General features: G+C 42.2%; 1 protein-coding gene across 1 annotated transcript in view; it reads left to right on the top strand.

The window, feature by feature from the left end:
- kdm4b (lysine (K)-specific demethylase 4B) overlaps nt 1-5,846 on the top strand; it is a 46,960-nt gene extending 41,114 nt beyond the window's left edge. The window contains exons 19-22 of the mRNA XM_084548200.1: nt 55-231; nt 1,157-1,276; nt 2,557-2,649; nt 3,587-5,846. Of these exons, the coding sequence (XP_084404326.1) occupies nt 55-231; nt 1,157-1,276; nt 2,557-2,649; nt 3,587-4,126 (930 nt within the window). The 3' untranslated portion in view covers nt 4,127-5,846. The remainder of the gene's footprint in view (nt 1-54; nt 232-1,156; nt 1,277-2,556; nt 2,650-3,586) is intronic.
- Nucleotides 5,847-22,983: the final 17,137 nt, after the last annotated feature.

Below are 22,983 nucleotides of genomic sequence, written 5' to 3'. Positions count from 1 at the left end.
TATAAGAAGTGATGACGAGTGTTATGCACTGTGTCTGTGTCCTTCTCCCTTTAGCCTCGATCGGCACACAAAGCACCACAGGGTCCTGTCCTGGGCCAAAAAGTGATTGGTCGTAACAGTGACAGCTGGTACTACCACTGCACCATCATCGGCATGGCAACGCAGACGTTCTACGAGGTCAACTTCGACGACGGCTCATACTGTGACAATTTGCACCCGGAAAACATCTTAGTGAGTGTTCCTACAGTTTTAGCAAGACACCTACCTTTGTACGTTTCATACAGCTAATTTAATATCCTAGCAACTCTAACATGCTCTGTAGCTTGAGAACATTGGCAAATGGAAATGTATCGACTAAATATAAATTCAGATAACCTTTAATGAGTCACTGTAGCAAGTTGGGAACAAATGGAAATCTAATAACATTAAATCCTCAAAGAGAAAGAGGTCAAACTAAAAAAAGAAAAAAAGAAAACGGTGTGAGAACTAAATCTAGTAATGTAAAATACCAAATCCAATTATGCAGTGAACTTTAAATTGATCCTCTGCCACTTACAAAAACAAGCAGTTTGAATTGCAGAGGAGTGAAAACTCTCAAGTCCAGCTGCCTTAAAGAGCAGGGCCGTTTCAAAAATTAGTGAAAAAAAAAAGACTTCTTTCCTTTTTACCTACTGAAACCGTGTTTCCCACACAATGTTAATACTGTGGCGGCCCACCAGTGTCTAATTTACTCTGCCATGGTCTCATAACGAATCAAATATATTTGTTGCACGTTTCAAACAACGTTGTGCTTGCGTTATTTTTCCTAAGCATCCCTACCTCCCTCCTCTCGCCAAAGCCACCTCCCCCGAGACCCACGGAAAAAACGGCGTAGCATATGTAGTTATATGTGTTGTTCACTATTAAACATTTATGTTACTGCGACTTTTTAAAACCCGATGTGCTGTTGATTTATTAGACCATGGACATTTACAATTATTTTAAGAGAGTTGTTCAAAACCTGGGCAAAGCCACTCCATGTTGCACATTATCTTAACATTATCTTAACTTAGCACATTACCCCCCCCCCCCCATTTTTTGGGAAACATTGACTGAAATCATCTCCATCATCTTCTTCCTATACATGTTTTCATCCTCTCTCTCTCCATTTTTACAGAGTCATGACTGCCTCCGTACCGGTCCCCCTGATATCGGGGAGCTGATCGTGGTCAGCACACCTGAGGGTCAGGTCCTCAACGCTTCCTTCGTCAAACAGCACATTCACAAGTTGTACCAGGTGAGGAGAGCAACTGTCAGCCTCGCTCATTTATAGTCAAACCTGGGATCGAAACTCAGCAGTCGGCTAGAGAATAGTCTGCCGCAGTTGTGGCTGGATGGTAACGATTTAAGACTGCAATCCCTACAACAGACTGGATACACTTGTGTGGTGAAACGTCATAAATCTGTGTATCGCGCAATTTATGAAGGGAGAAGGAGTAAGACGTTCTTGCAGCTGCTGTTCAAAAGCTTTCAAGCAGTGTTTCAATACCCAACAGTGTGAAAGTCTTCAAATCAAACAGTAAAAATCATTTCTTAATACTGCTTTACGTAGGTGTTGAAAAATTGGTTAGGGAGGTCGTTAAACACACTTCACCCGATGCTCTTCTGTAGAAACGACCGAACCGAGTGCTCTTTGTTATGTTTTTGCCACCCTCTGGGGCATGTGAAACCCTTATGATTCATGGGATAGTGCTCAGGAAGCGGGAAAGGCAAAATTAAAATGTGCAAAACAAGATAATGTCCGGGACTTCTGAAAGAAAAGTACATCTAGAAATAGGATTGTATCAGCAGACAAAGTTAAGTGATATTGCTAGATTTTGCCTTGATGCTGGTTTTGTGTGTACATTTTTAAGAGTCAGAAATTAGGATTATAGAGAGTGCCTCTTCTCCTTAAAACATTGATTTAATTTCTGTAAAACTAAACTGTTGCATTTACTCCAGGCGTGATTTGGTGTCCTGTTGCTCTGCCTCAGGTGGCATATCTGTTAATGCACAAACAGCTTTTCAGACGATTCCCTCCTCAGAAAGTGAATCAGAACCAAGTCTTTTCATGTCTCAGTGCTGCTGCCTACAGTGCTGAGAGGCCTCTTAGAGACTGCTGCTGCTGCTGCTGCTGCTGCTGTGATGAGCTAAAAACAAGCCTCCAGCTGGTCACAGAGTAAGGGCTACAACCCTGACCTTGTCCCTTTTTCACTCAGTATTTATTTATTTATTCTTTTTAAATCTACATTTACATTTAAAGTGCTTAACCGGAGCGCTTATCCAGTCAGTGAGCAGATTTGGGGTTCAGTGTCATGGTCAAGGACGTTTTGACAAGAGCACATAGTTGTTGATAAAGCCATTTGTTATGCCTGAGATCCAACCTGTGACTGTCTGGGTGCTCTGTTAAAATTTCCACTCACCGAATCTGTTATTCCTTTTTAACTCCATTAGTGCACAATGGTTCTCTGTACTCCCTGAAGAAAATCTATTGAAAATATGTCTTCATTAATCAGTATTACATTATTATCTGTCCAGGTTGAGTTTCAGGACCAGACTCAGCTGCTGCTCAAACACTCAGAGATCTTTCACCTGGACCAGGAATTACCCAAGAGGGTCAGATCCCGACTGGTGAGTATTTTACTGAAGCTCTGCATCCTGCTGCGTTGGTACACCAGAAATACTGAATAAGAGAAGTTTTATTAAAAAAAAAAAAAGATTTTCGGTTGCAGATGTAATTGTAAGGAAATAGGCAGTCCAGCAATAGATTGTAAAAGAAAAACAAAGTAGCTGCAGATGAAGTAATTCAATCCAACTATCAACACTTTTCAGTCTCTGTAGGTTGAAAGTCAGTGTGGGCAGGGACGTGTAGGTTTTCAGTTTGAATAAATGTCTGTTTCTGCTGTCAAAGCTGAATTAACTAACAGAAGACCAGCTAAGAGCTGTAAAGACTATGCCAGAGGAGATTTCCAAGAGCTTTTGTGTTGAAAGAAGGCAGGACAGACTTTTTAAAATTGCGGTGGAGATGCAGCTTGGTTCACCTCCCCCCGTGTCCATGGCTGAGGTGCCTTGAGCAAGCACCTAACCCCCAAATTGCTCCCCAGACATGGTCCTTAGAGGCTGCAGCACACTGCTCCAACTGTACACACTACTGTGTGACTGAATGGATGGGTCAAAATGCAGAGAGATAATTTCAGTATCAATACAGTATCAAAAAAAAAAAGGAATTCAGTAGCGAGACTGAATTCATAAAATAACTTGATGTTGTGTTGGCAGCAAATTAGCCTCATGTGTCTTTTAGCACTGCTTACCATTAAACAGTTTAACTAACTAAATTTCATTTGATCCGAAAGCAATGATCTCAAGACAGCTGTATTATATCTGATCATATTTGTTCAGTCCTGGATCCAACAGACGGCTGAAACATAACAAATCCATTTCTGTCTTGTGGGCTTTGATGCTGACAACAGGGTATCTAACTAAAACCAACTCTTCTGGTGGCAGAAAACTATAGCTCCTGATAATCCCCACGAGGCCTCAGTCTAAGTCTGTGTCTGTCTCCTTTCAGGCAATACCTGTACCACAGGAGGAGGTCTCCTCTGCAGACGAAGCTCAAGCAGCTAAACGCCCCCGCCTGCCCTCGGGTCCAGCTCCACCTGCCACCCCCATGGAGACAACCATGCCACCCACCTGCCACCCAACCACAGCACTGGTAGCGACGCCGGCACCAGGACACCACAGTATTAGTACACCGTCAACCTCACAACCTCTGTGTCAGGCTGCCCCGACCCCAAAGGATGCCCCTGCCCCTGCCCCTGCCCCATCTGGCAATATTCAGATGGTCCCCGAGACCCCAATGGACACCAGCGCTGCTCTCACCAGCGCTATAACAGAGTCACAACTGGCCTCGGACCCCACGCTGACGCCGCACTGTACTCCTTTTCAGACAACCTTGAACTCTGACCCCCTCCTCTCCGCCCCGTCCCCTCCCCCTCCCCCTCGGCACATGTCTGAAGGCTACACGCCCAGCAGTGGATACGTTTCCTACATGGAGACGCTCCTACATTCACATTTTCCTCAGGACGATGGCGCCGGACCGCTGTATTAAAAACACAACTCCACTCTGTTATTACTCAGCTGGTGGAGGCTGAGCCAATAGGAAGTAAGCTAATGGAGGTGGGTCCTGCTGAGTGCTGTAATAATGGACATATATATTTCCTGCTCCGGCTCTGAGTGCTCAGGAGGGGAGCAGGAAAAGACACGGACATGAAGCACTCTTTTAATGCATGTTACTTTTCTATTTTTGAGTTGTATTTGCAGTGGTGCTTTGACCTGCTCTGAAGCAGCAACTAAATAGGACAAGGCTTTTTTCTAAGTTTAATGTTATTATTATTATTATTATTGTCCTTTTTTTTTTTTTTTGGTAAGCTGTTTTACTTTTTGTTTTTTGGTCAGCTGCACCCCCCCCCCCCCATCTCAATATGAACAGTCTCTGGGTGGCATCAACTCCATACCTCGTTGCATTAATTCAGTAACAGCACACTCCTGTTTTCTTTCTACAAGAAGCTAATTACCACAACAGCCTCTCAGCAAAGAGGCCCTGGTGGACTCTGCTTTTTCTTTTATAGAATAACCTAAATCGAATAACCAGCAACAAGATGATCTATTTTTAAATCCGCTCAAAGCCACTAATGACTTTGAAACTGTTTGGAAAGGAAAGTGTCACATTGTCCATCTACAGGATGTTTTCAGTGAGGTGTTTTTTTGATTGCAAGACTTAAGCGGGGGAAACGGGGTTAAAAAAAAAAAAAGAGATGTATTGTAGCAGGAACTCAGTATTTAATTGTCTTAGTCGAATATTGAAAGATTTATGTGTAATAGAAACAACTTGTTGAATGCAAACACTAGTAGATTTGTCTGCAAGAATGCATTGAATTTTTGTGAAGACGTGTCACAGTAGTTAACAGATGAGACCTTTATGTAGTGACGACATCCACATGGTCACTCCAGTCACACCGGTCACACGGCGGCTCTGCATTTCACACCAAAACTGTCTCAGGGTTCCTACATGTGGATTTTTTTTTTTTTATTATTATTATTATAAATATTATTATTCAACATAAAAGTCTTCACACAGCCAAGAACAGCAAGGAAATTCTCCTCACTCATAATCGGTGAATATACGTTGCTTATGTCGTCGTATTTGCTCCCGTTAACAGCGACCGACATTTCTCGTTTGCCGTCACACGTCTCCCATCGGCACATAGTCAACAAAACTATGAAGTCTGTTTTAAAGAAGTCTGAAAAATGTGATATTTGGAAAAAGGAATTCTGTAGGAACCCTTAAATCTGGATGTATTGTACCATTCTTGGTTTAAAGTGTGTGTATAAAATCAATATGGTATATTGTTAATGTATGTTTTTTCTATTACTGTATTGTATCCTTTCTATGTTCATTTTCTGAACTGAATTCATGAACTTGGCCGATCTAAAAATATTAATTCCTTTGTATTTTTGACAGATGTTGGCAGCCACCTTACTCAGTTTGTACTGATAGCTGCACGTTTGTCTTTATTTTTTTCCCTGATCTGGGCTTTTTGTGCCACAGAGGTGCTAAAGAGATATTAAAACTACTGATGGATTGATTTACCCAACACTGTCACCTTGTACATACCGCAGGCCTCGTGTTGTGAATCAGATTTGTAAATGTCACGCCATTCTTTTCCCTTCTTTCTGTCACCAGAAATGTTGGAACAGAGATGTGGTCCTGTGTCCAAATGATATTCATGAAGAAAATGTTGGGGATTAAAATGGGTTGCTAGTCACAAGCTCCTCTGTGTTTTGTTTTTCTGGGTTGAAATCCTAATTATGGGCAGTTGCTGCAATACGAAACTGACAACATGAGTCTGGATAGAAACTAAGCAGCTAAAGACATCCATCAATTAAATACACCAATCAGGCAAAACATTATTATTCCTAACATTGTGTAGGTCTCCCTTGTGCCTCCAACACAGTTGTGACTCATCAGAGAATGGACATGGGCCTTCTGAGGGTGTCCTGTGGTGTCTTTGGGTCCTACAGATTGAGGGGAGGGACCTCTGGATCATCCCACAGATACTTGATCAGTTTGAGATCTAGTGAATTTGGAGGCCAGGTCAACACCTTGTGCTGTTCTTCATGTTTTTTTTAGTTGTTCCTAAACTGTTTGTGTGCGTGTCTGTGTCAGGCTGCATCCTGCTGGGGATGGCTGCTGCCATCAAGGAGTGTCATTGCTATGGGGTGGGGGTGCCTGGTCTGGTCTAGGTGGGTGGTACATGTCTGAAATCTGGGGCCTACAAAAGAAAATACCAGATTCAGTTCTCACTTCAGACACTGAAAAAGTTGTTCCTTATAGCCCAAAGAGATAATTAAAAGTTTTTCCTGTTGATTCATACAATAATTGAAAAAAAATAATTATTGTCGTTGCTTTTCCAAAAGACACGATCTTCTGCCTTCTCCTCAAACGAAGAAAGTGTAAAGTGCCAATAATTGGCAGAGGAGTCACCAGTGTTGCTTTTTATTCCTCGCTGCAGTGACTCATTGGAAGGAGTCCTAGATTCTCACATTAAACACACAGCGGGGAAGCGAGTTTCTGCGCCTCCTCGCTGGGCTCGTCACAGGTTATTTTTAGAGGGTACATATAATTAACACGAAACGCCACCCAGACCAGCTGAAACTCTCCGAGTTCTACAACTTATATTTTTGGAAGTGGAATATATTGCTCTGTGAGGTACATTGACTCTCAGGAAGCAGTTACTCTTTATAATGATGTGTTCACGATCACTCCATACAATTTATTATAGAACACATCTGACAGTCAAAGGTATGTCAAGTAATTTGCTCAGGTATGCAATGCACCAAAGTAGCTCTTCATCATTTGAGCATTTTAAAGTAATTCAAAGGTGAAATAAACATTCAGTCGTGAGGTAGCATACAGACAGGTTAGTATGTATAGTTCCTGCTGCAGTGGCTCTTTCAAAGTGTCTGTTAATGAGGTCCTTGCCATTTTTCTATCTACCTTTTGCATATGCACACGTGTCAGGCAGGGTGTCAGAGGTGAGCACATAAAGAGAGAGAGAGCGACATTTAACAAGCTGCCGCTCTGAGTGGGAAAACCCAGCCTCACACATATTCATTACAAACGTTCTTGTCACAGACGTAAAAGCAAGTCAAAATGTCCACTTTGAAAAGGGTCTGTTTGCTCTTTCTTTATACATTACACCTTAGAAAGCCCACAGCCTGCTGCATGTTGGCTGTAACTGAGCGGCAACATCCATGGCCGAAAAAGGAAGCAGTTCCTCGAATGGCCACTTGGGTAAAATTAATAATTCCTCATTGACCTCCATGTTAAAATGTCCAACTTTACAGATCTTTTATATAGAGTTATACCGATCAGCCACAACATTAAAACCACTGACAACATGGACCAACTTGTAACAATTCCATGCTCTGCTGGGAAACCTTTGGACCTGGCATTCACGTGGATGTTACTTAGGCATGTACCACCCACCTAGACCAGACCAGGCACCCCGACCCCATAGCAATGACACTCCTTGATGGCAGCAGCCATCCCCAGCAGGATGCAGCCTGACACACACACAAAAACGCTTCAGGAACAACTAAAAAAACATGAAGAACAGGACAAGGTGTTGACCTGGCCTCCAAATTCATCTCTAAATTGTCTTGCTTGGCCAAACTACTAGAGTCCTCAATAAACCTTCAACTCAAAAAATTTCTATCTACTAATCTCATTTTGAATCCACACCAATCTGGCTTTAGGCCACAGCACAGTACTCTCACTGCCACCACTCTGGTCTTGAACGATATTATAACTGCCCTGGATAAAAAAAGTCATTGTGCTGCCATTTTCGTTGACCTCTCCAAAGCCTTCGACTCAGTCGATCACACTCTGCTCCTGGAAATATTAATTAAGACAGGCTTTGGCCCCGTGACTTGCACCTGGTTCAAAAATTATCAGATCGACAACAGTTTGTTTCACTTGGCTCTACTCATTCCCACCTCTTACCCATTACTAAGGGTGTGCCGCAAGGATCAATTCTGGGCCCAGTCCTCTTCACATTATACATAAATAACATATCTTCATCATTATCAAACTGCTATACTCATTTATACGCAGATGATACAATCTTATACTGCATCGCAAACTCACCTGAAATAGCCATAAAAAATCTGCAAACTTCCTTCAGTATTCTACAGACAGCATTTTTTAATCTTAAACTTACCCTGAATGCACAAAAAACTAAATGGATGTTCTTTTCAAATTCTAACAACACATGCTCTAATCTTCACATCCGCACTCAACATGGTTCCCATATAGAAAGAGTCTCTGTGTATAAATATCTTGGCATTTGGATTGATGATAAACTTACATTCAACTCTCATATCGATCATCTTGTAAAAAAACTAGGTCAAAAAATTGGTTTTCTGTATCGAAACAAATCTAATTTTCCATTGGCATGCAGAAAGAAATTAGTTGAAGCTGTTTTCATGTCCGTTTTAGACTATGGTGACATCATTTACATGCATGCCTCTGCCTCCACTCTTAAACCCCTAGATACCATTTACCATTCTGCCCTTAGATTCATTACTGGTGCCACCTACTCCACCCATCACTGTACTCTGTATGGCTTAGTAGGGTGGACCTCCCTAGCTCAAAGACGTGACTCCCACATGTTTCTATTCATTTATAAAGCCCTCATCGGCAAACTTCCCATCTACATCTCTTCATTACTTGTTGAGTCCACAGTCACTTACAATACCCGCTCTAGCAACTGGTTGCAATTGTATATTCCCAAAATTCGGACTGAGCTGGGGAGGTCTGCCCTCTCAGCTTATGCCCCACACATCTGGAATCATCTACAGCTAACTCTTAAGTTAAACTCACTCGTCCCATTCAATCACTTCAAATCATTAATTACTAATTCCCTGTCCACCGTTTGCAATTGTTTCCTCTGATCCTTTTTTTTTCATTCTGTTGTTTATGGTATTTTATTGTGAATATCTGTTGTGTATTTTGTCTGTTTTGCTCTGTACTCTCGTCTGCACTGTAAATGAGGCTCGCCTCAGTGTACTAACGAGTTTAAATAAAGGTAAAAGAAAAGAAAAGAAAGAAAGAAATTCAATAGATCCCAAACTGATCAAGTATCTGTGGGATGATCCACTTAGCCCCCTCCCCTCAACCCATGGGACCCAAAGGCCCCCACTAACAACATTCTGTTACCAGACACCACAGGACACCCTCAGAAGGACCATGTCCATTCTCTGATGAGTCACAACTGTTTTGGAGGCACAAGGGAGACCTACACAATATTAGGAAGGTGGTCATAATGTTATGTCTGATTGGTGTGCTGTATATCAAAACTTAAAACAACCATGTCCCCAAATTGTGCATAACTTTTAGTGAGTGATGGGTGCTGTCTCCTCTCGCACTCTGCCTCTTCTCTCAACTCCTGCCTAATTAAAATTTGGGTAGAGACAGGCACTGCCACGATGGCGGCGGCCAGAGGCGCCCACACTGAGCTTCAAAACTGCCATTTAGGAAGCCCGCATCACGACATGGAGGGTTTGGCTGTAGATGATATTGAATCAATAGCTGTAGCTTCTTTATGAGGCTTATTTATTATTAAATCCATTCGCAAGGACCACTTGCCAACCAACCATCACTGATGGAGGCACTATCAAGTGTCACAAACTGCCAAGTCCCACAAAGCTCTCATGTGCTTGTACACGCTTTGCATGCATGTTGTGTGAACCGATTTCTGAACTGAGCTGCGAATGGCAGCTGGCATGATGCAAATTTTTGTAAAACTGGTCCTCGTTCATTTGTTGATGAAGCATGTGTAGCTTTCTGCCAGGACAGATCCGTCATAGAAGCAGAACAAATACTTAACACTGCTACAATATGGCCGCTCCAGACTCTAGAATTACTGCTCCTTTTTTTTTTTTTTTTTTTGAATTTTGAAGCATTCAAAGCAAAACTAGTTTTTAACAGTGTCAGTATTGTCTTCCCTTATGTCCCGATGCACTAACATGATTCTCTTTGACTCTTCAGTGTTAAGAGCTAGTACGTTCAAAAGAAGCCCAAAGAGAAGAGGATAGAAGTGGAGAGAGAGAGAGAGAAGGTCACTGAAAGAACAAGAAGTCTGTGTCTTATGGACAAATCGTTAAAGTGGGCATGAGCACACACCCACACACACGCACACACACACATCCACACACACACACACACACACACTCTACCACTACTAGCTGTGCATATGCCAAGCCTGCATTGCCCTCGCTGGATCAGGGTGGTCATTAACATTCTGAAGTGCCCGCCGTGTCTTTGCAGAGTAACTGGGGATGTGCCAGCTTGGCAATTACTTTAACAACTCCAGAGTTTGATTTCTTTATTCAGCTGAACTCAGCCAGGGGTAAAACTAAGGAGAAACAAGAGGAAGAGGACTCTGAAAGGACAAAAGTTTGTGCTGACCCGTCTGTAGTTTTAGTTGAGAAAAGGAACTACTGTAGATCCCTTTTGGTATTTTCATCATGTGACGTCTGACAGTTTTTTGCCATGTGATTTTTGAGTGGCCAGACATGTCTGTAAGTTCAAAGGACACAGCAGCTAGTTTAGGTTTGTGTTCACCAAAACGTCCTTCAGAATGACTTTAAAACCTGCTCGACGACTATCAGTCAGCCAAATGGCTCCCATGGAAATGAACATCGGTGAATGCAGGGGGATATAATTGCAGATGGAAGTGGCAATTATGTTGACAAGCTGGTTGATATGACAGACTCCATTATAGCCTTAAGCTTTTATTACATTTCTGCCCAGTAAATCACATCGCTGAAGCAGTAATACCATAATGACTTAGTGGAGCTCAATCTGTCAGCGCTGTCCCTTGTTTAAAGGGGATAAGACTGAAATATTGGAGGTGGCTGATCTTTATGAACTCCTCCAGACACCAAAGACTTAACGGTGACGTAACCACGGAGGTTTTGTCTCTTTAACATTCGCAGGACATCCTCCAGTGGCTGTGCTGAGTATCTTCTGTCTGGCAAGAGGCACGGGGAAAAGCTCCATTGCCGCACCGTTAGTAACACAGCAGGTATGCTCATTAGTTCATTTATCAAGAAGAGATGTCAGAAAAGCATGGATACTCTCATTACAACTTTGCAGCCGTTTTACAGACAGGATTTGTGCATTCAGGAGAGGTTGGAACATAGCTACAAGACTAGATGAATAAATTCAAGCTCAAAATGTATCTGGGTGCAAATCAACGTGCTCAGATTTGTCTGAGAAGATCGGGTCTCACGCTTCCAGGTTAGACTACTGCAAAACAAGTTTATGTACAGGAAATCAGGCTGTGTTTTTTATATGTACACCGATCAGGCATAACATTATGACCTAATATTGTGTAGGTCTCCCTTGTGCCTCCAAAACAGTTGTGACTCATCAGAGAATGGACATGGGTCTTCTGAGGGTGTCCTGTGGTGTCTGGCAACACAATGTTGTTAGTGGAGTTGTTCCTAAAGTGTTTTTGTGTGTGTGTCTGTGTCAGGCTGCATCCTGCTGGGGATGGCTGCTGCCATCAAGGAGTGTCATTGCTATGGGGTGGGGGTGCCTGGTCTGGTCTAGGTGGGTGGTACATGTTTAAGTAACATCCGCCAGTCCCATCTTCTCTTGTCAGTGGCTTTAACGTTGTGGCTGATTGGTGGATCGAAAATTTGCTCATCCAAAGAGTGTCTTGACAGCCATAGTTACTTTGAGCAGCACAGCTTCTGATGTGCCATTCTGTCAAGCAATAGAAACAACAAAATAAATTCACTAGGATACATGGCAAGTAAAAGAACAGTTGGAAAATATAAGACACATAAAACCTTAAGATCTGAGAAAAAACAATATTTTTGTCTTTAACCATTTGCGTGAACTGTCTGCAGATGCGGGTACTAAACTGGCCTGCCTCTAGTCCAGGCCTGTTACCCGTTGAAAACATTTGGTGCGTTAGGGCCCCGAACTGTTGAGCAGCTAAAATCCTTAGTGTTACAAGAAAGAGTGATGCAACATAGTGGTAACCATGCTCCTGACCCAGGTTCTTTGAAACATGTTAAAGTCAAAATGAGCATATACCTGTGCTTATACCTTTTGCAAAAAAAACAACACAATTTCTCAGTTTACACACTTTGTATGATGTCTTTGTCCTATCTTCTGTTGAAAAGATTTGCAAATTAAATGCATTCTGTTTTTATTTGCATTTTGACGGGAAACTGGGATATAAAATCAAGACAAACACTTTGCACACTTTTTGATATGCATTCAGTGTCTCTAACGTGCTAAATACTTTTTTTCATTCTGGAAGGAAACTAGTTTTCTTGAATGTCCAAACTTTTTTGAAGCTTTTGCTGCCTCCCTCTCTGTCGCAGATTTGCTCTCATTTGCTCCAGAGAAAATTCACCAAAGAGGCGGGAGAGAGGCTTGTTGGAGAGAGCAAGAGAAAATAAACAAATGGAGAAAAAAAAAGAAAGAAAGAAACAACGCTGGTAAGTGTTGGGCCTTATTAATGAAGTGAATCTTCATCCAGTCACACGCGACAAATAAATGGCCACCCCCTCGAAGCTCTTAATCGGCCCATTAGTCTTCGAGCGACCACAGCCCCGTCCTTTTTCTTACCCCCCCGTCTCTCGCTGCCTCGTTCCCTCTGGACCGGACCAGATACATCCATCACCTCGTATTTGCATGCGGACCACACGCACTGACAGAGCTCGGCGCACAGCTGGAGATGCTACATCATATTTACTCCCTTACTTGAGCAATAAACACTGCTCTCCACATCTCGAGCGTGTCTTCTTTCTCCCCCCTCGCTCTCCATCATTTAAATACATTAGTGCTCCTTTTCACAACAACACGCGCCTGTTCAAGAAGCTCCATTACATCTCTTTCAGATGCATCTTCTCCGCGTGAACTACACTTGTTCCTTCTTCTTTACCCCCACATGATCGTTTTTTGGGAATATTTCGTTCGGTCTGCTGCCAGGTCGCTGTGACTTTTCTTTGCTGATGCATGGATTCAATCTGGAGAGGAGAGTGTCTAAATGACTCAAATGAAAGATGAATACGCCAACCGATGACAGTGTTTGCTCTCCTAAGTCAGCCTAATTAATCACCAGAAGGCGTCCTGTGTGGCTTAAAGAGCTGCACAAACACGGAGTCAGCCTCTCGGAGAGCCGCCATGCTTATCAGTATGTGACCCACGCTTATTTTCCCTCCATTTCTCAGCTGCCGTGCGCCACAAACTCTGCTAATTCAGACGCTTAAAATCTCATTTCAGACACAATTAGCCTTTAGCTCATCCAAGTGCCGCCGCCTGTGGTGTTTTTGCCCCCCCCCCCCCCCCCCCTCCCATCCTTTGTGAACATTTTCTTCTTTCACTCCCTGATAAAGATCACTGAGGTTAGTGAAAAGGGAGGTTTGATCATTTACAGGCGAAAACATATTAAAGGGGCCTTTTAGCGGGCCCATTAGGAGACTGTTAAAACCCTTGCTTGTTGCCACGACAGGGTTATCAGTGCTGCTGGGAGCCTTTAATTCATTCCTTTGCCACAAGTTTTTTAATTACATTTGAAGGGGAAAGACTTTCAGCCCAGCCCGGCCCGGCCCGGCCCGGGCCCTGCTGCTGTTATTTACTCTTTGTGAAACTCTTTAACTGCGGAGCCTGCAGAACGAGGATGCTCATCATTTTTACTTTGCAGGCAAGTCACAGCATAATTTTTACTGCGTCTGCTCTGCAGCTGCCTCTAAATGGGTGGATTTTTCAAATGCACAATTGGGTAATTTTTGTTTGGCTCAGTGTACAAATAGTGCGCGTGAAGAGTCTGACAACAAATCTGGCGGCTGAAAGATTTTCCTTTCAATTATTCAACCTCATACTGCCTCACCAAGGCAAGCTCCCCGCAAATTTAGTTTTAATGAAGTTTTAATTATCAAAAGTCCCTCTTTTAGCAGCCAGGCCTGGAAGGCCCTTGAGAAAGACCTTCTATCAAATTTAGGGTCTTGGTTTTGCCTGAAAATTAAAAATAAATGACAGACTTGCATAACTTCATAAGCATCTGTAATTTAAGACTAGCAGATACATCTACGAATGATGATATCCTGAAAGCCCCAGACTAACAGTTCATACTAAAATGAACGAAACTTAAACGATCACACTGCGTAAATTGAAAATCAGTTTTAACAGCAGCATTTGCACACTGATCATAAACTGTTTCTGAATAACAACACATGAGCAAATGCTTCATGCACATCCAAGTACAGGTTCATCTCGCCAACTCCTGATGTAACTGCTTGATGATCCGTTTTATAAATATCTTTGGTTGATTATATCTGCAGGATATATATTTATAAAGTTAATTAAATGATCTTCTGGGGGTGTCCTGTATTGCCTGGTAACACAATGTTGTTAGTGGGGGCCTTTGGGTCCTGTGGGTTGAGGGGAGGGGCCTCTATGGATCATCCCACAGATACTTGATCAGTTTGGGATCTAGTGAATTTGGAGGCCAGGTGAACACCTTGTGCTGTTCTTCATGTTTTTTTAGTTGTTCCTAAATCGTTTTTGTGTGTCTGTCTGTGTCAGGCTGCATCCTGCTGGGGATGGCTGCTGCCATCAAGGAGTGTCATTGCTATGGGGTGGGGGTGCCTGGTCTGGTCTAGGTGGGTGGTACATGTCTAAGTAACATCCACATGAATGCCAGGTCCAAAGGTTTCCTAGCAGAACACTGAATTGTCACAAGATAGTCATAATTGTCATAATGTTGTGGCTGAATGGTGTATAGAAATGTTCTTTAACTTGTTAAATAAACATGATTGTACCATAGGTTGGATATATTTCACCATTTCTAGACAATGGAAATGTCTGAATTAAATGACAGATGTAACAAAGAGCTTGCTGTTTATTCAGTTGGTTTTATTTATGACTATTTATGACTTCTGTGGAAATGTGATTTGAGGGCTTGAGAGACTAGAACCAAATAACCTTCGGAGGTTATGAAGCAAAAGCTTTGAGGAACAATTAAAACTCGACTTAAGGTCAAAGCTGCAGGCCGCTACTGCATGAGCTCTTAGCTCCACAAGTTGAACTCTGCAGCTCTGTGTTGCACATCTCACCTCTGCCATTTCCTGTAGGAATCCACACTGATGGGATCATCTCTGCCCATGCAGGGAGGAGCCCAGGAGGCATGTCATTACTAACCTTTGGGTAGCCTCAAGCTGAAGCGTCAGGGAGCCACCACAAAGGGAACTGAAGATCGTACAGAGGGTTGAGTACGGAAATCGCAAGAGTGTATTTGAGAAATGGAGTGGGTTTGATAGTGGTGGCTAATGTCAATAGATGTGTTCAGGGTTTTATTCTGACAGTTATAGTGTAAGAGATTTGGTAATCTTTAGGAGCTCCTCTAGACACCAAAGATTTAACGGTGACGTAACCACAGAGGATTTCTCTCTTTAACATTTGCAGCAATTTGGTTGATGCAAGTGATTACTGTCATTATGAAGCCAAAAGGCTTTGAATGTGTGATGGTTTTAGCATTGTGTCACAAGGTCTCCCACCGACTTGCCACTAAATAAATTACAGTGATTATGAAAATAGCAGAGGAGAAAGGCTAGATCATCAAGTTAAAAAGTGGATCAGGGTAAACAAAATGAGTCAGCAAGTCAGATGCAGGCGCATAAGATCACTAGTGGGAAAATAAATGCCTGTCACGTCTTCGAAGCTCACATCTGGTCCTGATCTGAAAATAGTAATGAAAGACAACTACTGACTCTATTCAGTCAGGAGTCTCTGCCCCAGACAGTCACATTTAATAGTAATATTTTTTCAATTTGAATAACCCTTCCACATTTACTATAGGATCTAAACTCCTAAAGTGATGTGACCTTAATGTCCCCAGTGGAGGCTGTGGATGTCTTTTCTTCTTCTTCTCAAAGAGAGTGTAGATGCAGTTGTTGAGGTTTAAATATCAGTAGGCTACATAAGTTCATCCCTGTTCTATAGCTGCACTACTTACAGAAAATGTGGCCTTTGTCCTGTCACGTATCTAACAAGTTCTCAGAATAGCATAATGAGCATAATCACAAGTTGCAGAAACAGCTCATAGTAAAATCATGTAGCTTTTTATTGTTGGTATTGTTGGATTAATACAGAATAAGGACAAGAAGAAGAAGAAGAAGACATGTGGAAGTAAATTATTTTATTTCCATGATGTAAACACCAGAATAACAAGGAACGGAACAGACGCATTTTCAAGCAAGTGATAATGGTCTTATTGAATCCATAGGATAGAAGTAGCTGTAAATCGTGACAGATGCTGAGTGGAAGCTCCTGCATCTGTCAGAGAAGGCAAAGTGTTGACAAAAGTGTGTTTCTACCCCAGAGACCCTAATTAGCTCCAAGCGTGATTCCACACGCAGTTGCACTCTGTGACCTTGTATCAGACTGTACTTGGGCCCCTATCACCACAGCTTCCCAGAAGAGACACCAATTTCTGTATGTGATATGTTTTCTTGTATGAAAATGTACATATGCACATGTTTATGTATATCTGAGTGTGCTTATACTTGCAGATCTATATCTCTTTTTGCCCTTGCCCTTGTGGATGCCCATGTTGAAGTGCGTGAATGTGTAAACGCCTGCGTGGACTACGTGTGCGCCTGCATTTCTGTGCCTGTCACTGGAGGAAAAAGAGAAGAAACATTTCTTTCTCATAATTAAAACGAGCTAAAGACGGAAGAGGAGAGGGAAGCATTTAATACCTCCAATTATACTCATTCGTCGCTCGACACACCTGCGCCAGCGTCGCAGGAATTTCATTTGAATAAAACTGAAATCGAATCAGCAGCTCAGAGAGAAATGGTGCGCGCTATGTTCGTGCGTCAAGGTGCGCAGGAGCAACCAGGGAATTAATACAGGAGAGACCACATTTGTTCCTGTCAGATGGAATAGCACTGATTTTATGAGCACACAATCCTCTAGTAACACGTATAGTACACAGACAAGAATGAAAAAGGTCTAGTGCATGATTTAAGGCCCTTTTAGGACACTGCGGGACATAGACGCCGTAACTTATGCACGTAGCCTACGCCGGTACGAGCCATTTATACTTGCGCCTCGTCAGTCTGGCTCGCTCTGTAAGAACACCACTCAAATGCTAGTCGGTGCTTTGTCTTTTTTGCCAGTCGGGTGCATTTTTGTTTCTACTTCCTGCTTCACTTTCAACAATGGCGACTGAAAGTTCTGCCGAAATTTCACCGAGCACGGGTCATACAAACGTTTGTGTCTCCTAACCTCCTCAGTTAACCTTTCCTCGATGTGTTCCATCTTTATTGAACCAAAACAATCAATTCGAAAATCGCAAAGATAGAGAAGCAGCTGGAAATAACAAAGCGGAAATCCGCTACTACCAAGTGGACCAATCACAGCTCTTGCGGTCTACGTCGCCGCGACACGTAGTTACAATTCTGGGGAGGTGCACTTCACTTACGGCAGCAGGGTCTGCGCAGGCTCTGCGTAGGGGCCTGCGTTGTTGCTGTAGCCTCTGCGTCCACTTAACACAGAAGTGTTTTTTTTTTTTAACTTGCCGACATACACCCAAAAAGAGATCAGTGCTTAATCACTACGGTCGGATTTCTTGGTGCTGATGACCCTACTACTGACTGGGTGACTGTTCAAATCCATTTTCTGCAAAAACCACAAGATTTATCATAAAATGAAACAAGCAATAAGGCAAATATATCTTGTGGTGTCATGTGCGTCCTAGTGGTGATCAAAACAGGATTTCTAAATGCAGGATGGTGTTAAAATTTTATGATTACATTAGAGTTGCAGTACATCAACACAGGATGCACAAACACCTGGAAAATTTTTAGCTTTGCAAAAATCATTTAATTTGATTAAATAATAATAATAATAATAATAAATTTTATTTATAACGCACTTTACATCAAAGCAATGATCTCAAAGTGCTACAGTGCACATAAAACAACATAAAGACTTTAAAACTAGCATAAAAGAATAAAAAAGAGAGACATTAAAAATAGCAGTTTTAGCCATAGGCTTTTATAAAAAGATGAGTCTTAAGGCCTTTTTTAAAAGAGTCCACAGTCTGTGGTGCCCTTAGATGCACAGGAAGAGTATTCCACAGGCTGGGTGCAGCTGAACAGCTATAAAACATTTGTCCGGAAAGCGAAATGAATTACTTGATAAAACTAATATTCAGTTGCTAAAATGCCACTAAACTGCCCCCCTTTGTAGTCTCTTATATTCTTCTATTCATTTTGTAATCACTTAAATTTTGTTTTGACGGCTTTTACCCGGCACCCTGCAATTACAGCTCCAACTGCTATAATAACCATTTTACTTGAGGGACTTACTTCAGTAATTTGGGTCTATTTTCGTTGATTTGTGCGCACAAATGATTCTTTCAAGGGGAGTAATTACAGGGGAACAAAAGTCTGTTTACAGGTCTTTCTACTATGAATTTAAAAAAAAAACAACAACAAAGAAGCTCTTGAACAGCCTAATGTGAATGAAATTAAATGTTCCTTTAGTGAATGCTGGTAGGGCGTAATGATAAAAAATGTGCAGGTGTGAAGTCACCTCAGTCAAGTTGCATTGTGTGCCCCAGGTTTTGAGAATTAAAAATAATGTGTGCAATTAAAAAAAAGTGCCATATTATATCAATTACTACTTTTGTACATATGCGTGATAAAAAAATTAAATAAATAATAATAAAAAGGTGTCTCTGATTTTTGCATAGACCATGTCTTATTCAAAGCAAAAACAGCTGTTGTGCCTAAATATAAAATAACCTGCATTGGTGCATCTATTGTTTGGATACTGTGCCAAGTAACTGTATAAGCAGTATTAACATTATCCAAATAAATAAAAAGCTTTCCATGTAATGCATCCCGATTTCTTACATGCCACAGTTTCACAAGGACACGTTGCTATTTATTTTCCTTCATGCCTAAGTGCAAGCAGACGGACTAACACCATGTTTGATGTATTAACAGTGTATATCTGGGCCCAATCCATCATTCCGGAAGCATAGGTGGCATCTCAGTCAAATGGCAGATATCACTTAGCAGAAACAAACATCCCATCCACGCACAAATCGATTCACAATTTGACTCCGGCTGTTATCAGAGCCGCCCTGAAGATCGATCCGTCCGGAACGCTATTTCTGCAGTGCCGGCCGACGCAACAGATGATGCATCTGTGGCAGGGAGGCAGAGAATGGAGACATCAACATTCATCACGTGTGATTGGCTGTCCCACCCTGAACATCAGACAGATGTGCAGCCCGGGAGGACCGCCGCTTGCTGCGACGACATGCCTTCAAAAGGACCTCCCTCCTCATCATTATCACATCCAACACATCAACCTCGCCCCCAGTGAGGAGGCCTTAGTTTTTCTTGCTAATTGAAAGCAACAAACACCTCTTGGCTGCTAATTCACTTTACACTTTACAGTGTGACGGGTTCCTTGTGGATTCCTCTAACATCACGGACAAAACAACAAGTGTTGTGTTTATTTGTTTCTAAGGTTACACAACGGGGAACACTTTGGGAAGTTTATGTACACTGAAAGCAAGATCGGACTTCATTATTCTTTTACGTGAGGAAACAGAAACTCCTAGAACCTGTGGTCATTTCTCTGTGGAGTGGAGGACTGTCACACATCATTTACTCATTGCATTGGCTTCCTATTAGTTTTCAGATGGCGGTCATTAGTCCTCAGATTCACGGTTTTAAAAATAGATGCCCATTAGTCACGGGTTCTAATTTCTCGCATGAAAATCCGAAGATAACTAAACATACAGCGTAACAAAGACTACAGCGGCAACAGCAAATATCCAGTCATTTCTGCAAGCTTCCAGTAATGGTCAATTCTGATGTTAACCCTGAGGTGAACCCCACGCGTCAGCTCCGATTCCACAGAGTGAAGCTCTTAATCAATAAATCATTAGCATGTTAATTTAGAGACGCGACTATGGATTGTAATATCGAATCAAAACGACTAAATATAGCAGAGAACACCTGTTACCAAAGCAACGCAAGTCAATTTGGTATTTACGTCGATTTATGTATAAGCAGCACATGTAAAATGTCGTTAAGTTATTCTGATAAAAGTTGACTTTAAATTTGACCATAACAGTTGAGGTTTGTCTTCGGATTATGTTGATTCGTCAAATGGCTTTGACCCATTTCAGCATCAACCAGAACTATTTATGTTTATATGCAAGAACCACCCCGACCTTCAAACGGATCAAACAGCAACATGTTTGATTTTAAAAATAAAGACAGACGGCATAATCACAGATCAAATCTCAAAAGATCTGTTTTGTTTTCTTTGGTTTTTGCACCACACTTTCCTCCACAGTGCTGCCTGGCACCTTTTGCCTGCCTTCATAAAAGCGGTATAGTAATATAGTATAGCCATGTCAGTCTTTTCTTTGTTTGCTTGGGTTTACTTGGAAGTCTGGCAGAGGAAAAAAAACTGTACGGCCATTTAAACACCTCAGTGTTAAGGGGCATACGCACGGAGAGAGACTAGCAGCGATGTGGAAACAGCAGACCATGGAAATGTGAAGTAATTCAGTCAGTTTTAGCACCGATAGGCTAAAAAGTGGGCTGAAGTGGGTGGATAAGCAGAACTAATCTCAACTTTGAGGACACCGTCCACGAATTTGGTTCTCCTCTGTGGTAGATTTTTGTCCTGTGTGCACTAGATAATTATGCTCCGTAACAAAACAGACAATCATCTTCAAAACAAACATCATCGAGTTGGAAAACAGGCAGTGACGAACATCTTTATTGTGCTAAATAGCACGGCTGTTAATTTCAGTCCTATTCACAACTTTGGCCTCGCAAGGTGACGTCTACGCACTTCACAGCTTCCCTTTCACTTTGAGTGCATCAGTGTTCACTCTTCCAAGTTAGCCGCCATGGCTAGGAGGCTCTGCCCCACGTTCTGTCATCATTAAAACTAAATTCATTACCTCGGCAAAAGGCCACAGCCTGTTTTCCCTCAGTGTCTTTCCTGCAGTGGCTGCCACTGCTGCATGTCACCGCACAGTTCCTTTACAAATGGAGCCAGCCATTCACATAATTAAAACCAAGATGCTAGGACATAATTCTTAATTAAGCACTAATGTGATAAAGCGTGATAGCAGGACAAAACTCTCCTTTAAGGGAAGAGAGGCCTTTGTAATGAGGTGATTAATGGACTTAAGAGGGGAAGAAGATGTAATTGGCTGGTTCGTCCCTCCCAGCTGAAAAAGCAGAATACAGCTCGCCGTCTGCTTCAGACGTCTGCTTGCGGAACAGAAAGCGATTCCATCTGGCAGTAACAAAAAGCTTCCTGTGCAACTGGTCTGCAAGAGACATTATCTGAAAGGATTATAGATCTTTCAGCTATTTAGTTTTCTGTCTAATCAGACTCCTCAGGGTTTAGGTACTTGTTTGAGGACGCAGTGTCCTGTGTGGACCGAGAGTCATGTGTCCCAAACAGTAAAGGAACAGGTTAAAAGATAGGTTTGGTCAACTGTTTGATCTGTAACCACACCTACAGTGATCAACTTCACAGTATACTGACACCTCATCCACCAATCAGGCATAACATTATGACCACCTTCCTAATATTGTGTTGGTCTCCCTTGTGCCTCCAAAACAGTTGTGACTCATCAGAGACATGGTCCTTCTGAGGGTGTCCTGTGGTGTCTGGCAACAGAATGTTGTTAGTGGGGGCCTTTGGGTCATATGGGTTGAGGGGAGGGGCCTCTGTGGATCATCCCACAGATACTTGATCAGTTTGAGATCTAGTGAATTTGGAGGCCAGGTCAACACCTTGTGCTGTTCTTCATGTTTTTTTAGTTGTTCCTAAACTGTTTTTGTGTGTGTGTCTGTGTCAGGCTGCATCCTGCTGGGGATGGCTGCTGCCATCAAGGAGTGTCATTGCTATGGGGTGGGGGTGCCTGGTCTGGTCTAGGTGGGTGCTACATGTCTAAGTAACATCCACATGAATGCCAGGTCAAATAGTTTCCCAGCAGAACAATGTATTGTCACAAGATGGTCAATGTTATTTGCTTCTCTTGTAAGTGGTTTTAATGTTGTGGCTGATTGATGTAGAGTACACTTTTACATCACTAAGGTAAGAACAAGATTTTCAGCTGCTTTACAGAAAAACATGTTTGTCTTATAAACAAACCCAAACGTATTGTGTAAATAATTGTGTTCTTGCATTCGTGGTAAATTTCCCCCCTTAATTTGTTAAATTCTGCATGGTCTTCTTCCTCGTTTGCCAGATTTCATTGCCATATTTTCGTGCGTTCCCCAAATGTTTAAACGTTTCTCTATAGCCACACCGAGCAGCTGTGTGTTGATGCAGATAAAAACTAAAATTAGTGCCATGTATTGTACAACAGAGATCAGTCTGTACTGTCTGATGGACTCTTGCCCTCATGTTTTTAAGTTAGGGAACCAATTTCTCCTTCTGTTTTCTGAAGCCTTCTATTGATCTCTTGTACCAACACACACAACAGCCACTTTCACTGTAGCAACCTGTTAATCTTGGTTCAAAGTGAAAAAAATGCCACTTCATTATCAAGCCTTTCAGATTTGGTAAGCGATATCTCTTTTGACCTTGTATAAATTTATATTATATTGATTTAATGAGGGGGCTAACACTGAGGCATTAGCACTGATGCCTCACAGCAAGAAGGTTCTGGGTTCTAATCCATGGGCCGACTGGGCCTTTCTGTGTGGAGTTTGCATGTTCTCCCTGTGTCTGCGTAGGTTCTCTCTGGGTACTCCAGCTTCCTCCCACCGTCCAAAGACATGCTGGTTAGGTTAACTGGTGATTCTAGATTGGCC

This window comes from Chelon labrosus, assembly GCF_963514085.1.
Source record: "Chelon labrosus genome assembly, chromosome: 7".
Classification (NCBI taxonomy): Eukaryota; Metazoa; Chordata; class Actinopteri; order Mugiliformes; family Mugilidae; genus Chelon; species Chelon labrosus.
The sequence above is the reverse complement of the archived record's forward strand: the minus strand, read 5'-3'. Positions and strand labels throughout refer to the sequence as shown.